A 15,595-nucleotide genomic window follows, 5' to 3' on the forward strand; every position below is an offset into this window, starting at 1 on the left:
AGTATTGTGGGCAATGTTTTCACAAGCTCCTGCCTAACTGCCATAGATACCTAAGCGGAACTACTCTGTTTACTGCATTGCAGTTTTAAAGTCACGAAAAACACCTTTGTTAAGACATCACATCTGTCTCATAGTAGCTACTGTGTAATGGTTGTAGTTCATATTATGTGGTGACGTATCAAATCATTACTTATGGGATTCAGCAACTGCCGCAAACCTTCTATTACAAAGGAGTTCACAGTCATCAGGTTTGTGTTTTAGGTACAGAGAAATGACACAAAGTTACTGTCTGTGGTGAGTGATGGTATAATAAATACAGACAGATAGATATTAGGCTGAAAAACATGAGAGTTTTCCTTTAAATTTCGTGACAGATGTTCATTTGAGGTGTCTTTGTAAGTACCTGGTTGAGCGTTTGACTTTGTTTGACGTCGGGGATCTGGTGTTTCATCGAGTTCAGTTTCTCCTGGAGCTCCTTCAGCTCCTCTTCGAACTCTTCTTTTTCTAGTCGAGCCTGCAGAAGCCTAAAATTCACACACACAAACTAATAAAATACAGAACCATCAATGTTTATGAATCAGATGCTAGATCCAGTTTGAACTCCATCCCAGTTGTAAAAATGTTCTAATGAGTGCACCTCCAGTCAGAGTAGCAGGGCTGTCATTATTAATTATATTCATAACTGAATAGCATTAGTGCTACTGAGCGCTGACTGGTCAGCATTAGTGCTACCAAGCGAACAAAATACATGCATCCACAAGATCCTGCTGGTGAGGGTTTCCTCTCTTTCAGCGAAGGTCAAAAAACAAACAAACAAACAAAAAAAAAACACAAATCTTTGTGTTAATAGTGCCACCTTATGGAGAATCCTCAATCTGCCAACCTGAGGACACCCGATTATCATTCCAACAGCAAACGAATCACTAAGCTGATTCATCAATTCATTTTTCAACCAAGCAATTATGATTTATATCCGGAGAGATGGTTGTGTGGATGAACAAAGCGGCATTTTACTATTGTAGAAAATGTAATTAAATGCTTTACAAACTGGTGGATGCATTTAAAATCTAACTATTATCTATAGGCTATCCTATTTAAAGACTTATTATTTGGAGGGCTCATTCAGAATATTGTTAAAACTGGTGGATGCTGACTTTAATATGAAGTGCATGTTAGCACATCATCATACTACTTTGATATTTCTTAATTAGAGAAAAATCAATCGGTTTACTCAGTGATTTCAATGCTAACAAAAAGGTTAATAATGAAAACGTGATCCATTCGTATTCATCAAAAAGATTCATTTGAATCATTTACATTACATCATTACAATGGGCAGTCCTAAATGAATCAACTCAGATACCTTCAATTAATCAATAATGACATTTCTACATTCATACTTCTACAGCTACACTATGGGTTTCTTTCAGGTAGTCTGAGAGCTTCTCACTCAGGTTTCTGATGGACCAGCTCCTTTCTGCACCAGCCAAGTGTATAGAATGTAGCAAAACAAAACAAAAAAAAATAGATAATGTATGTTAATCTACCAAATGCTACTTCCAGGGAGTGAATATATGCTTAAAAGATGATGTTTGTTCTCTATGTACACACACATACAAATACAAGCATTAAAAGGAAAACAAATAGGGCTGTCAAACAATGCGAATAATAAATCTTAATTAATTTGAAAGCTATATTTGCACTTGCAAAAGTAAATAATTTATCAACTTCACTGCACAGAATCTATGCTTCGTGTGTGCTACTGCATTTTCTACCACTGTATAAAATATGCACAAGGCTTCTTTCTTGTTGGATGTTTTCTTTTGTTCTTTTTAATTTAGAATAGAAATCAGGAAACTCAGATTAGTAAGCACGACTCATGAGTGACATATTCCTATTCATGTGTTTAAGCTCTCCCTCTCTTTAGACATCAAACAAACACAAGAACTTTCCAAAATCACATTATTATTGGGAAAAAGTAGGTAAAATAACAGAAAGAGACTTTCAGCATCAACCTTAAAGGCTTAAATTTGACAAACACACACACACACACACACACACACACACACACAATCTAAACCGCTTATCCTACTGGGTCACAGGGGGAGCTGGAGCCTATCCCAACAACAAACACACACAACATTGCTCACTCCTGTTTGGTGTTACGGAGATCCTCTCTGGTGCTCTGAAACTGCCCTCTCCAGTGGTCTCCTTCCTCTTTGCACTCCTCCAGCTGCTGCTGTAGTGAACGCACTGTAGAGTTCACGCGCTGACGCTCTGCTTCTATACTTGCCTGCGACTGAAAGTTATGAGTGTGAGAGAGCGTACAGAGCGGTATACAGTAAAACACAGGAAACGGCACCATTTGCTCAGCCATTCCAGCTTTTTTTCATTTAATTGTTGGCAAGTAAATCATTAGCCAATACTTGAAAATGTTGCAAAAACCTACATTGTGGGAAAAATAAAGCATAAATTTCATTTCCCCTCACCACAAACGCATGGTTAGAGAGATACAGCTGAACTGAGAAGTAGGTCTGGAGGTCAACGATTCATAAGTAACCCGGTATTAAGGCGTAAAAGTGCTGAGAAAAAGAGCTGAGCGAGAACTAGAGAGGACTAATGTACAAAGCTTGCTAAATATGAAAAATTAGGGATTCCTTTAAGAAGTGTGTGACAGAAACCGATAGCTTTGGAGACTGCTTACAGTTTGAAATTTCTCCAGCAGGGAACGCTATTACACTCTCAGAACAAACGTTACGAAACTGTCACTGGGGCAGCACCCCTCCTGTCTCTGGGTACTCTCAGTGCCTTCAGTCAGAAAATATATCTGTACCATTTAAATGAGATTTTCTAAGTTGTACTGACTCCACACACCCCGTCTCGTCTCCACACTTTATTTCACTGTTCTGTTTTATAAAGGTTATGAAAAGGTACAAATACGTACTTCTACACTGAGAAAAACTTCTTTAAGGTACACAAAAGGACCCTAAAACCACTGTTGGACCTTTGAGGGTACATTGACATTGTTTATACCTTGATGAACATAAAATGTACCTACGCAATACCTTTATTTCTAACAGTGTAGCAAGCCAAGTCACCATAATCTGCACCAGAAGAAGCTCATGAACACCGTCTATTATGGCAGGTGAAGTAGTTTTTGAACGATGTAGAGGGTACTTATCACATGACTTAAAGATTTTCACCAACATTAAAACAAATGTTAAAAAAAGAGCATTTGACCTAAAAACAGATGGTCCAGAAAGGACTACAGCCTTTCGAAATGGAAATTGGAAACAGCTCAATACGGCAGAGAAATATGACCTCTCATGTAACTGTTCCAATGTGAAACAAAGAAAACAATAGTTTTGCTGAAAATGACATCATTATGAGAGGAATTTTTATCGCTAAAAATCAGTTTGGAAACAAGTTGCTGTGCAAGTTCAGCTACTGCTTAACGCAGGAGCATACTGCATGTGGCATTTAGTGATGAGGCCTATAATGCTCTCTTCTTGAGTTTATAAAAATGATTTCTGCTGACTGAGTTCATGTATGTCTTTTTGGGTGCAGGGCTGTTTGTACTTCAGTTTTTAGCCTTTTCACAGTATCCACAATCTGGTAAAATCCATATTATGATGCAACATAGTACTGGTACTCCCTGTTATACCGGTTCAGCGCCCACTCCAGAGCACATACCTGTGACACCTGCTCCATGCTGGCTCTCAGTTTCTCCATGTCCTGGCTGTATTGCTCTCTGAGAGTTTCCATCTCTCTGTCATGGGTGGACACCTCGTCCTTCAGTGCGCCTTTCAGAGCGGTCAGCTCTCGCTCCCTCTGTCTCAGAGTGTCGTCCTGCTTCTGATGCAGCGCTGCAGCTTCGGCCAGCTCAGTACGCAGGGCCAGCAACTCCTACAAATATTGTGAGAAGAAAAAAAGAAAAAAAAAACTTTAACTTTAAATTCTAATATTAATTTTAAATTGATTCTGGATTTTTTTTTTTATTATAACTGATAAATTTATCATAATTACATTCTACACAAATTTTATACTTAAACCATTTTGAAAGTGAACAGAATTAAAACTTCCCTTTGGATACAAATTTTATTGTGATTTTCTTCTGGATGTTATTTTATTATTACATAAATATTGGTGTTCTAGCGCTCTGTTCATCATATTTTTCTTAAATAATTTCATACATTTATCTGCAAATTGTTATTGTTATTAAAAAAATTGATCTCCGACTGTATTACTTTCTCTGTGCACAGGTTAAAAGCACTCATGTTGAATATTACAGAACATGTCAGTGGGTTTGTAACTGTGTGTATGTACCGCTTCTATAGAGTCATTCTGTGCTCTGTTGTGCGTCTCTCTCCTGAGCTCTTCCTGCAGCCCCGCCAGCTGATCCTCCAGCTGTCTGACCCGAGATTCAGCGTTCTCTCTGTCCATTCGCAGCTGAGTCAGCCTGAGAGGACAACACACACAAAGATCATATTATACAGTTGCTCATCATGAACAAACAGCATGTAAACGTGTGTGTCTGTTTCATAATAGTTACTTGCAGATATATATGTAAAACATACATGGGACATAACAATAGTATTGATAGATATGTAAAGATATCCAATATTTCTGGGGCATAGTATTTTATATAAGTACTTATATTTACATATTGCTTTTTGCATAATGTTAACATTTCACAACGGTATACCAAAATCAATGGTCAAAAAATTCCAATTACATGTTAAAAATGTAGGAAAAGCATTTTTTTCCACCCCACATTGATTATACATATGTATATAGTCATGTGAAAAAGTAAGTATACCTCATGAAATACTCACAGTCACTAAAATGTATGTTTATGATGCCTTATGAACGCATTTTAACATGTTATGAATGTGTTTATAGATGCTTACAAACGTGACATTCATAGAAAGCGTTACCATTTCAATAATATAAAGGATGACAGAAATATTAAAGTGTCAAATGTCAAATTATATCACCTTTACTCATCAACACTGTTTAAATGACGACTGGATATATGTATAACCAAACTTTTCACGGTATGTACTGTATGGGACATAAATATAACCCATGTCCTCACATTGTACAAAAAAAAAAGTGTGTGTGTGTCTTACTCAGTGTGCGTTTGATCAAGTTCAGTCTTCTTCCGGTTCAGTTGTTCCTGGAGATGCACATTTTCATCCAGACTCTGTTCAAGCTGTGTTTTAAGAGTCGAGTCTGGTCTGTTTACCTGTGAATGGAGACCACATTATCACACTGGACCTATTACTACTGTAAAAAGATCTTTTCAGACAAGTGTAGTAATAGTATACTGCCATCAGGCTAGCCAGGCAGAGATTAGTAGTCAAACTCACATATGCCCTAAATGCAGCAAGCAACATCAAATTACCAGATTAAGATAGATTACATCCTAATTATCCCACAGAGTCCATAATCCCACTGTGCCGTTATCATAGTCCTGAGCCACTGGGAAACATAATAGGCTTGTGTTCTTTCGCTCTACTTACAAATCACAATCTGGGTAATCGCTCAAAATAACACAGTGGAATTCACCCACAATGCTCTTTGTGTTTTACATGAAAAGAAAATCTAGAAATACATATGCTACAATACATGCCTGCACAAATTGGTGCTCACTTAAAGTAAATTCAGTATTAAATGTTAAGCATTTTCAATACAGCGTAAGTATTCTGATGGTTCTGATTAAACTATTTAAATATAATAAATTACTTCATTCTTGTCTATAGGTATCTATAGCTGAAGGTCAAGAAAGCCACCACTGTAATGACATGTGTACGTGTGCTTTTTTATATTTTCTTTTATTATACATTTTGTATTTTTAAAAAAAAATATATACAAAGTACATGCATTTGGAATTCACTCACTCGTGCACATTTAGCAGCCTGCACAGGGGGAGCTATTAGCACGCAGGTCAATCTGTGAATGTCTTTTATAGAGAAGAGCAACCCATGAACTCACAAGCGCGAGGTCACAAATACAACCATTTTCAAAACAAGAAATTTATTTCTAACAGATGTCGAGTTATTAAATGACTTAATATCTGAATTTAATACATATTTTAAGTTTTTAACTTGGAGAGGTTGTGAGGAAAAAAAAAAAAAAAAAAAAAAAAAAAACATACTTTAATTTTAATGTAGGTCAATGGAACCAGAACCACCCCCTCCCCTGTGATTTTTGGCCTAACCATTTCAACTCTACAGGCTTATTTAGCTATTAATCTTCAGACTTTGCCGTTTAAGGGGTTAAAGCAGCAGAGCCATTAGTTGTGTGGCACCCCTTTTTCGATTTCAATATGCTAAGCAGGCCAGTGCTTAATCCTCACAGACAGCAAGACACTGCACTTTACTCCAGTCACTTCTGTGTGTGTTAAGAGAGACTGTGTGAAGATTCGAAACTCATACATCAATGTGTCTGTTTACTGGGAAGACTATTTACTTGGAGAACTAAAAGCTTATTTAGTGTGTGTGTGCGCGTGTGTGCGAGTGAGTGTGCGAGTGAGTGAGAGAATTCTGGATAGGATGCATTCCAAGCTGCACTCACTCTAAATTGGGCTCAGCTGTTAAAAGTGCTGTTGGATCCGCTGCCAATTCATTATAGAGTAGGGTGACGTGCCAGCAGCCGTTAACGTGATGCCCGTTTCAGTGCTGCCCGCCTGTGAGCTCAACTCCGTGCCAGCTTGGCCAGAGAGAATCTCAGAAGGCTCAAAATATAAAAATCAGCTCTTATGCTTCACACTCTTCTGGGAGGAATAGATAAGACTACTTTAAAGTGACGCTTAAGCCAAGAAATTAAAAGCATAGAATTTTCTAAATGTACACAATTTATTAAATGTAAATCAGTCAGCTGCTATATAGTCATATGCAAACGTATGAACATCCCTGGTCAAATGTCAAGTTTTGTTGATTTTCACAGTGAAAAAAATGTTAACACATTTACAGTGAACACGCTTCTGCACATTTTAATGCACAATTACTTTTTTTCCCAAGCTGCTGATTTCTGAATGTAACATATTGGGGACATAAATTATGCAAGGACAAAAGTTATGGCACCTTTTATATTTTATGTTTGTGTTTTTCTATTCCCCAGTATGTTAAACTAAACATTATTAAGCATTTCTCTGCATATTTTAGTGCACAATGTCTATTTATTTGCTGGGTTTAACATAAAATAAAAAAATAGTAATAATAAATAAATAAAAATAAAGATATTAAAATATATGCACATGCCACATTTTATTGCTTTATTTTTCTTTTCCAAATTGTTAAATTGAGCAATAAACAGTAATTGTCCACTAAAATGTGTAAAGGATGTGTTCATTTATTTTACTTAATAAATTAACATTAACAAACTTTTGCATATGACTGTACATTTGGGAGCAGCGCCAGTTAAAGAGGCACAAATAATAACTTTTGTAAAAAAAAAAAAAAAAAATTAAAATGTACAAAAACTAAATCATGAAAATTAAAAGGTAAAACATGAAATATCTACTTTTTATACTGTCATAAAGCATAAAGGACTACAAACTGTAAAGAATGCGTTATTTTCACAATAAATCAACGTCATTTGGCACAGATTTAGTAATAGAGGTGCTAATAACTTTTGTAAAAAATATAAAAGTCATGATTTGAACATGTTAAGTCAGTTTATCAATAGAATAAGTCGTTAATTTGTAAATTGTAAAATTGTAAAACTCTTAAATGGTTAACCCCTACATGAAAGGCTCTGCTGGCACGAACACGGCCTGTTTATCTGACTCTTCCGAAAGTTTCAAATAGAAACAGTTGTAAAACAACCAGAACGAATGTGTCTATGATCCACACATCATAACACGTCTGTGAAAGTGGGGCTTACGACGACAGTTTGGAACTGCACATGTGAGAAAATTTGATCCATTCGATCTTGACAGGCCTTGAAGATGTGTTTATTGTGGAATCTCCTACCAAGATAACAATGAACATACGGTTTATTGTGTGACTGTTATAGCTACACTCTCTGCATGAAGTTACAATAAAAATAATATCCATAATGCTTCAACAGTGTTTCAAGTGACCATACATCTCCAAGTAGAAAAACTCCCATAATAATAATAATGATAATGATAATAATAATAATAATAATAATAATAATAATAATAATAATAATAATAATTACATATGATTACATATACTTAAAAATAAAATGGAAATTGTGTGAAAGTACCTTTTCTTGTGTAGCTTATTTAATATGGATTCGATCAGTTATGGTATATAAATAACAAGTATGAAAAGTGATTCTAAACTTCCGAACATGCGTGGTGGTTGGTTAGTGTAGTGGTCAACACCTTTGCCTTCTACGCTGTAGACTGGGGTTCAATCCCCCACCAGGGCAAGCACCCTACACTATACCAATAAGGGTCCTTGGGCAAGACTCCTAACACCACCTTGGCCTACCTGTGTAAAATGATCAAATTGTAAGTCGCTCTGGATAAGAGCGTCAGCAAAATGACATAAATGTAAATGTAAATGAGTGTATATTGAAAACAGAATTCAAATCTCAAACCTCTCTTCTTGTTAGTAAAACAAACAAACAGTAAAACAAAATCAGACGTAAAGTATGTTCTTATTAATATGTTTTCTACATAAGGTTTTTGGCTTAAGCCGGGGTTACAATACACGACCCATTGTAGCTCCGGTTCTCAGTCTGGCCGAGTCTGTGCTTGTTGGCTCTAGTCTGCAGATTTTTGGGTCAGAGTCGACAGTCCGAGAGAGAATTGAGTATTGTACGAGGGGCACATGCTCAGATTGTTGGCCTTATAGACCAGTCAGAGTTTATCAAACATTTGAGTTTTCTGACCCGACTCGGAGTGTAATCTAGTGTAAACTGGTCAACAACTCAACCTAAACGGACAGACAACAAAAAAGTGCAGAAGAAGAAAACACAGCAAGTGAAAATGGTGAAAAAAGTCACTCACGTATGGAGCAAAGCTTTTTAATGAGCTGAGTTTCTGTACATTTAAAAACTCAGTACAGCACTGATGATATTTTTAAATCCATGAGCCTCACTTAAACATGTTTACCTGCTGCTTCTTTACTGTGTCAGAGCAAACGGCAAAGAAAACAGCAGTAGCAGCTGCACGTCTTCAAGTTCAGCGAGTTCCGTTCAGCAGCAGCTTAATAGTTGAGTACTGTATGATCCCGAATCATTTAGTGCGTGATGGTCAATATTTCAGTCGCCCAAAAACATTCAGCAAAAACCAGTCTGGTAGTGCAAGATACCCAGTCTTTTTAAAATCTGTTAAGAGTTTAAAAGCTGCGTAGTGAACCCAAGGCTTTCGGCAGATTAAGCTCTTTATATATGAAAACGCAATAGGACGCTGTGCTTCCTGAGTGACTGTATAAAAGGTTCTGCACCAGTTAATGTTACAGGGTGTAAAGTGAAGCCGGGTACCTTGAGCGCCTGGATCTTATCACAGATGATGCGAGCTCTCCGTTTAATGGCAGCATCGCTCTCACTGCTCCTAAAGACAACAGGGATGGGAAGCAAGCTCTTCAGTACAGCTTTAAATCATTTCAAATTTCTATATAGCAGCAAAAAGGGCTCTTCTACTGTTACGATGTTAAGCCTGTAACAACAGAAGGAGCATTTTGGTGCTATATAAAACCCTTTTCAAACAGGCTTTACACGAAGCATATAAAACATATTCCTCATCAATCTGAAGAAGGCTTTCATGGTGCAAAGTGTTCATTTTATATACAGCTTTTTTTTTGCTTTTTTTTTTAACTAAACCACCTTTTTAAGTGTGTATTAATTAGCAAACCAACACATGCTTGCCTCAAACCACATCAAATCATTTCAAATGGATGTTTACAAAGCTTGAAGACGGCTGCTACACAATGTACTTTTGTTCATTTTTGCTAAGATGATGCCAACAAGTGAACATAAGCATCCTTTATGCGTTAGCTGAATTAGCATTGTTGATCCATTACTGGGGACAACAACAACAACAACAACAACAACAACAACAACAACAACAACAACAACAACCCATAACTTTTGCACAGGCCCTGTTTTGAAATATGATGTTACATTTAGTAAATAAACAGTAACTGCATTAAAATTAGCAGAAAATGACATGTTCATTTATTTTCACCTAGAAAAACCAACAAAACATCATATGAACAAGACGTCCAAACTTTTGCACGAGACTGCATGCAAGCCTGTGGCCAAAACCATACTGACACAATTACTCAATTACTGTTTGTTTGCTCAATATAATAAATCAGATGAAAAAAAGAAAAAAAAATAAAATCATAGAAATGCTCATTTGCTCACTTACTGTTTATTTTGTAAATTTAAGATCATATCCTAAAATGGGGCCTGTGTAAAAATTTTGGCATGTTTTATTTTTTCCCCAGTATGTTAAACTATGCAAATAAATAGAAGTAAATGTGCACTAGCATTTGAAGAAAACGGTCATATTTAAGCTATTTTCACTTAGAAAATTAACAATGTCATTTGAACAAGGGTGTTATACGACTGCACAATAGCTTTTAATTGCTGACCATTTTCTTCAAATGCTTCTTCACGGTTTCAATTTATTTGCATAGTTTAATATACTGTCAAAAAATAAAAACACGCCAACATTTTTGCACAGGCCCCATTATATGATCTGATCTTAAATACAATCCCAAGCCTGTCAACCAAGGTTTATTCCACTACAGAACAAATGTTACTTGTTGAATAAATGCAATCATTGATCTTCAGTGGCTTAATTCAGAATTTGATGTGCCTGGGATGCCCACAGACGTCATCGATCATACACATGGTTAACATGTTGGACAGGATATTTTTTAAATATCGCTGTTGTCAGAACAAAACCTTGTATCTCCAAAATGGTAACTGTACAGGAGAAGGAAACAACCTACTTGACTTTTAATGTAAGTCAACAGAACCAGGATTTTTTTCCCAGGTCATTTTGTGCCGTTTGTTTTGGTCCATTCATCTGGAAATTTACACACAAGATAAAGGGCAATAGGCATTTTTATGTTGTCAAAAACTAAAAAATGTCAAAAATGGAGATGCAAGATCTTCGTCGGACAACAGCGATATGCTACATAGTAAAACAACGCTCTACCCCTTTCGTAGAACACTGTAAATCATCTGCTGGATCTGATCCTCCTCACTTGTGAACTCTGACCCCGAGCTCTGACCCTGGTCCATCAGAAGATCAGGAGTGACCTGAAGTGAGAAATCAGAGACCACAAATGTAACATGAGATTCAACCCAAACAGCACAACTACGCATTAATAATAAGTATGAATGCAGCATGCACCGACACCCTTATAATTAAAGCTTAAGGCTGGACGATGATGTAAATTTAGATTTATCATGATAAACAACATTACTGTGATCAGTTCAGTTACAAAGTGCCATATGTGAGTATCATAGAGCTTTACCTCCTACCACCTGCATTTAATTACCAAAGTTGGTCAATATTTAATAATAACAACTAATAACTAACAATCATATAATTCGGTAAAGCACTGTTTAACTAAGAACAGGCTAAAAAGTTTTCTATTGTCAATTTATTTTAAATAAATCCAAGTTATCATCTAAGAAGAAAGAAAATCACTACTTGCTGATATGAATGAATATATACCAAAAGTCCAAGGTCAAAACAAGGCAGTAATCCATCACTCTACACTGTAATCCAAGTACAGTCTGAGCCTAACACACTCCATCAGTGCACAGAGCAGGTCTGGTGGATCAACTTTCTAATCTGCTGCAGTTACATCCTGTTCTCATTCAGTAAGCAGCTACTTCCTAATGAGGCCATTTCAACCAGTGAGAAACATTACAGCTATTGTTAATCACTAACCAAGGACAGACTGTGGCCAGTTAAACTAGCAGCATATCTCATGAAGAACCCTCAACATGCCAGGGTGACCTAGTCTGCTTCTAACAAAATGGCCAATCAGCTTTGCCAAAAAGGCAAAGAGAGAGATTTAAGACGAATAGACTCATTTGCATTTATAATCACTCCAGCTGGTTTCCTTATAAAAATTGTCAAACACTAAAAAAAATAAACAAAAAACAAACAATCTCGTTTCTCGTCCTCCAACTTCTTGTTGGAATTTTCCCGTTCCACCTTAAATGGTGCAACAGTTACATTCTGCCGCCTCAGGCACCATTTACGCAAGGGCGTAGCCAAGGGGTGGTCAGAGATGGCCATAGTTACCCTAGTATAACATATGGCCATCCTTCTGGCCAGCCCAGTTATGCAAAGTGAGACAACCATCACCAATAAAGCATTTACTTTATGTGAAAAATGTTCTCTTTCCTACTTTACAGTGAAAATCTGCCATCAGGATAGTTACCGTTGGATGATGCCGCTCTTACTAATCCGCTTGTCATTGCTCAGATGAGCTGCCTGATCAGGGCGATTAAGTGGACATTTCAGAGACAGTGATGTAGCCATGGCAACAAACAACCCCACGACAGCAAGTGGCTGGCTTTCTTTCGCTTTTTAAGCTTTTATTTTCTGGCAGGAATTTGACTATTCCCTGTGAAATATCAAATTATGGAGTACGAATTATGTCTTGTAAGCACACCAATCTACTATCTGACATTGAGTGAGGCCTTTTCATACCAAGCACAATTTTAAGAATTTCATTCAACTAAACCCTCAATTCAAGCCTCTGAGGACACAAGAAAAAGACAAAGAGAAAGAATGGACCCATTGATTTGTAACTACGTCCAGCTAATTTTTCTTTTAACCAGTATTACTCAAAAATGTAATAATAAAAAGCTCAACAAAAAGCACAAGGAGTTCCACCATCTCACAGGAGTTAAAGAGTGACCTGAAAGCTACCCTAACCTGATGTCCATTACAAGGTCCATCCACTGGGAGAAGCAAATTTAATTTCAATCGTCATCACTTACGTGTGCATCCACTGATGACCAGTCATTCGCTACGGCAGAGGATGGGACGGCTGCAACCTTGGCGATGGATCCAGAGGTCCGGCCCAGGCTGCTGTAAGCTGAAGCGGGTGAGGAGGAGGGGGGAGAAGAGTAGGTGTTTAGAGCCACGGACGGAGTGGAAGAGAGGGTGGACGAGGCGGTATTTGGCCTGGTTCCTGCATCCAGAGCAGGAGAGCTCCCCCTAGAGGAGCCTCCAACACTACCAGCTTGGCCTGAAGAGCTCATGATTGGTCTATTGAATGGTGTTTGGTTTGAATTAGGGCCTGATCGGCTGGAGTAGTGACCGCTCCCCCCTCTCAGGGTTTCCCTCTCCACTGAGCCATTGAGTCCCATTTGGTGGGAACCTCCCCACTGATTCCGCTGCATTCCTCCTCTTGTCCGTTCCCTTTCTGAACCCACGCCAATGCCCGCATCCAGATTGCCATAGCTGCCAGAGCGTCCATCACCCGGAGGGCGTCTAATGTCACGGTCAAAGTTGTCACCATCCTCTCGGTCCAGCAGAGAGCCATGGGACTGAGCCCGACGCAAGGGACTGCCATCTGGGGTGGCGAAGTACTGACCCTGTGCTGACCCATCATCTCTTCTCCTATAGGGTGAGACAAATGCAGAAAACAGCATTGGAGCTTGCAGCTATATTGTGTTATATATACACACAAATACACACAGTGTATCACAAAAGTGAGTACACCCCCCACATTTAGAATAGAATAGAATTCAACTTTGTCATTGCGTATGTCGCAAGTACAAAGCAACGAAATGCAAGTACTATGAACAGGTTATAAATATGAAGGGGGATAAGTATGTACTTATGAACAGGTAGAATATTTACACAGTATATACAATAATGGGCAGCATATACAACCGATGTAAGTGCCGGTAAGTGGTGTTGAGTGGTGTTTAAGTCTGTGTGTTATTGGTGTGTGTTAGGGTACAGTCCATTGTTATTTGTTTAGATATCAGGAGGCAGAGTTCAGGAGTGTGACAGCTGTTGGAAAGAAGCTGTTCCGGTACCTGGTGGTCTTAGTCCGGAGGCTCCTGTAGCGCCTCCCAGAGGGCAGAAATTGTTGAGCTCGTTGAGGAAGGAAACATCAGAGGAGGCGGGGGAGGGGTTGATGGCCTTGTAATCTGTGATAATCTGGAGTCCTTGCCACATACATCGGGGGTCGGAGTTGGAGAAGTGTTCTTCTACCTTCCTTTTGTAGTGGTGTTTGGCCTTTTTGATGCCCCTCTTCAGCTCAGCCCTGGCTGCACTGTAGGCCTGTGCATCTCCCGACCTGAAGGCAATGTTGCGGGCCTTCAGCAGGAGACGAACATCCCGGTTCATCCAAGGCTTTTGGTTGGGGTACATGGTGATCTGTTTCTGGGTGGTGACACTGTCTATAGTGGTGGAGTTGTGGTCCAGTACAGATGAGGCGTACTGATCCAAGTCTGTGTGAGTGAACATATTCCAATCAGTGTTTTTAAACCGGTCCTGAAGCACAGCGTCTATCCCCTCTGGCCACACTTTTATTGTCCTCACAGTGGGTTTCACACGTTGGATGAGTGGTGAGTATCGAGGTGTGAGGAAAAGGGAGAGATGGTCAGATTGTCCAATGTGGGGGAGGGGTGTTGCTTTGTATGCCCCAGGCAGGTTGGAATAAACATGGTCCAAAGTCTTGACCCCTCTGGTATGGCAGGAGACATGTTGGTGGAATCTGGGGAGGACTGTTTTCAGGTTGGAGTGGTTGAAGACACCAGCAACAATAAAAGCAGCCTCAGGGTGTTTGGTCTGGTGTTTGCTAATGGCTGCATAAAGTTCTTTCATAGCCAGCTTAGCATTAGCGTCCGGGGGGATATACACTACAGTGAGTATGACGGAAGTTATTTCTCTTGGGAGATAATAGGGTCTGCATTTGACCATTATAAACTCCACATTAGGTGAGCATTGTCTCTCGGTAGTAGCAGAGTCTGTGCACCAAGCTTTGTTAATATAAATGCACAAACCTCCACCTCTGGTCTTGCCGGAGTCCTCTGCTATCCTATCAGCTCGGTGTGTGTGTCGTCCTGCTAACTCAATAGCGTTGTCCGGGCAGCCGTTGTTTAGCCATGTTTCGGTGAAAATCATGACGTTTGAGTCCATAATCCGTCTGTCGTTGGTGATGGAGAGCCGCATTTCGTCCATTTTGTTAGCCAGAGAACGGACATTGGCGAGGAAAATGCTGGGTAAGGGCAGCCGGTGTGGTATAAGCTTTAGCTTAGCTCGTAGCCCTCCGCGCCTACCCCGCCTTTGTTTACGTTCTCGGCGCCGTCTGCGTGCATTTCTGCCCGGCTGGGAAGAGTGTGCAGCCTCCGGTGTTCTGGAGATCTCTGGAATGAGTCGGAGATCTGCGATAAAACTGTCGGAGGTTTGAGTTCTGATGTCCAGAAGCTCCTGTCTGCTGTAGAACAGCAACGCCGAGCAATTTGGGATGAATAGTCCAGTCAAAAGTAGATAAAAAAAAAAACCTTAAATAGCAGATATTTCTGCAGATATTTAAGTATATCTTTTCATGGGACAACACTGACAAAATGACACTTTGACACAATGAAAAGTAGTCTGTGTGCAGCTTATATAACA

General features: G+C 38.9%; 1 protein-coding gene across 1 annotated transcript in view; it reads right to left on the bottom strand.

Moving 5' to 3' along the window:
- LOC108443682 (cingulin) overlaps positions 1-15,595 on the bottom strand; it is a 63,132-nt gene that overhangs the window by 15,842 nt on the left and 31,695 nt on the right. Inside the window, exons 3-10 of the mRNA XM_017724483.2 lie at positions 12,961-13,585; positions 11,153-11,256; positions 9,466-9,535; positions 5,133-5,248; positions 4,327-4,459; positions 3,694-3,906; positions 2,151-2,299; positions 404-524 (exon numbers count right to left, since the gene is read on the bottom strand). Of these exons, the coding sequence (XP_017579972.1) occupies positions 404-524; positions 2,151-2,299; positions 3,694-3,906; positions 4,327-4,459; positions 5,133-5,248; positions 9,466-9,535; positions 11,153-11,256; positions 12,961-13,585 (1,531 nt within the window). The remainder of the gene's footprint in view (positions 1-403; positions 525-2,150; positions 2,300-3,693; positions 3,907-4,326; positions 4,460-5,132; positions 5,249-9,465; positions 9,536-11,152; positions 11,257-12,960; positions 13,586-15,595) is intronic.

Source organism: Pygocentrus nattereri, chromosome 3 (assembly GCF_015220715.1).
Source record: "Pygocentrus nattereri isolate fPygNat1 chromosome 3, fPygNat1.pri, whole genome shotgun sequence".
NCBI lineage: Eukaryota > Metazoa > Chordata > Actinopteri > Characiformes > Serrasalmidae > Pygocentrus > Pygocentrus nattereri.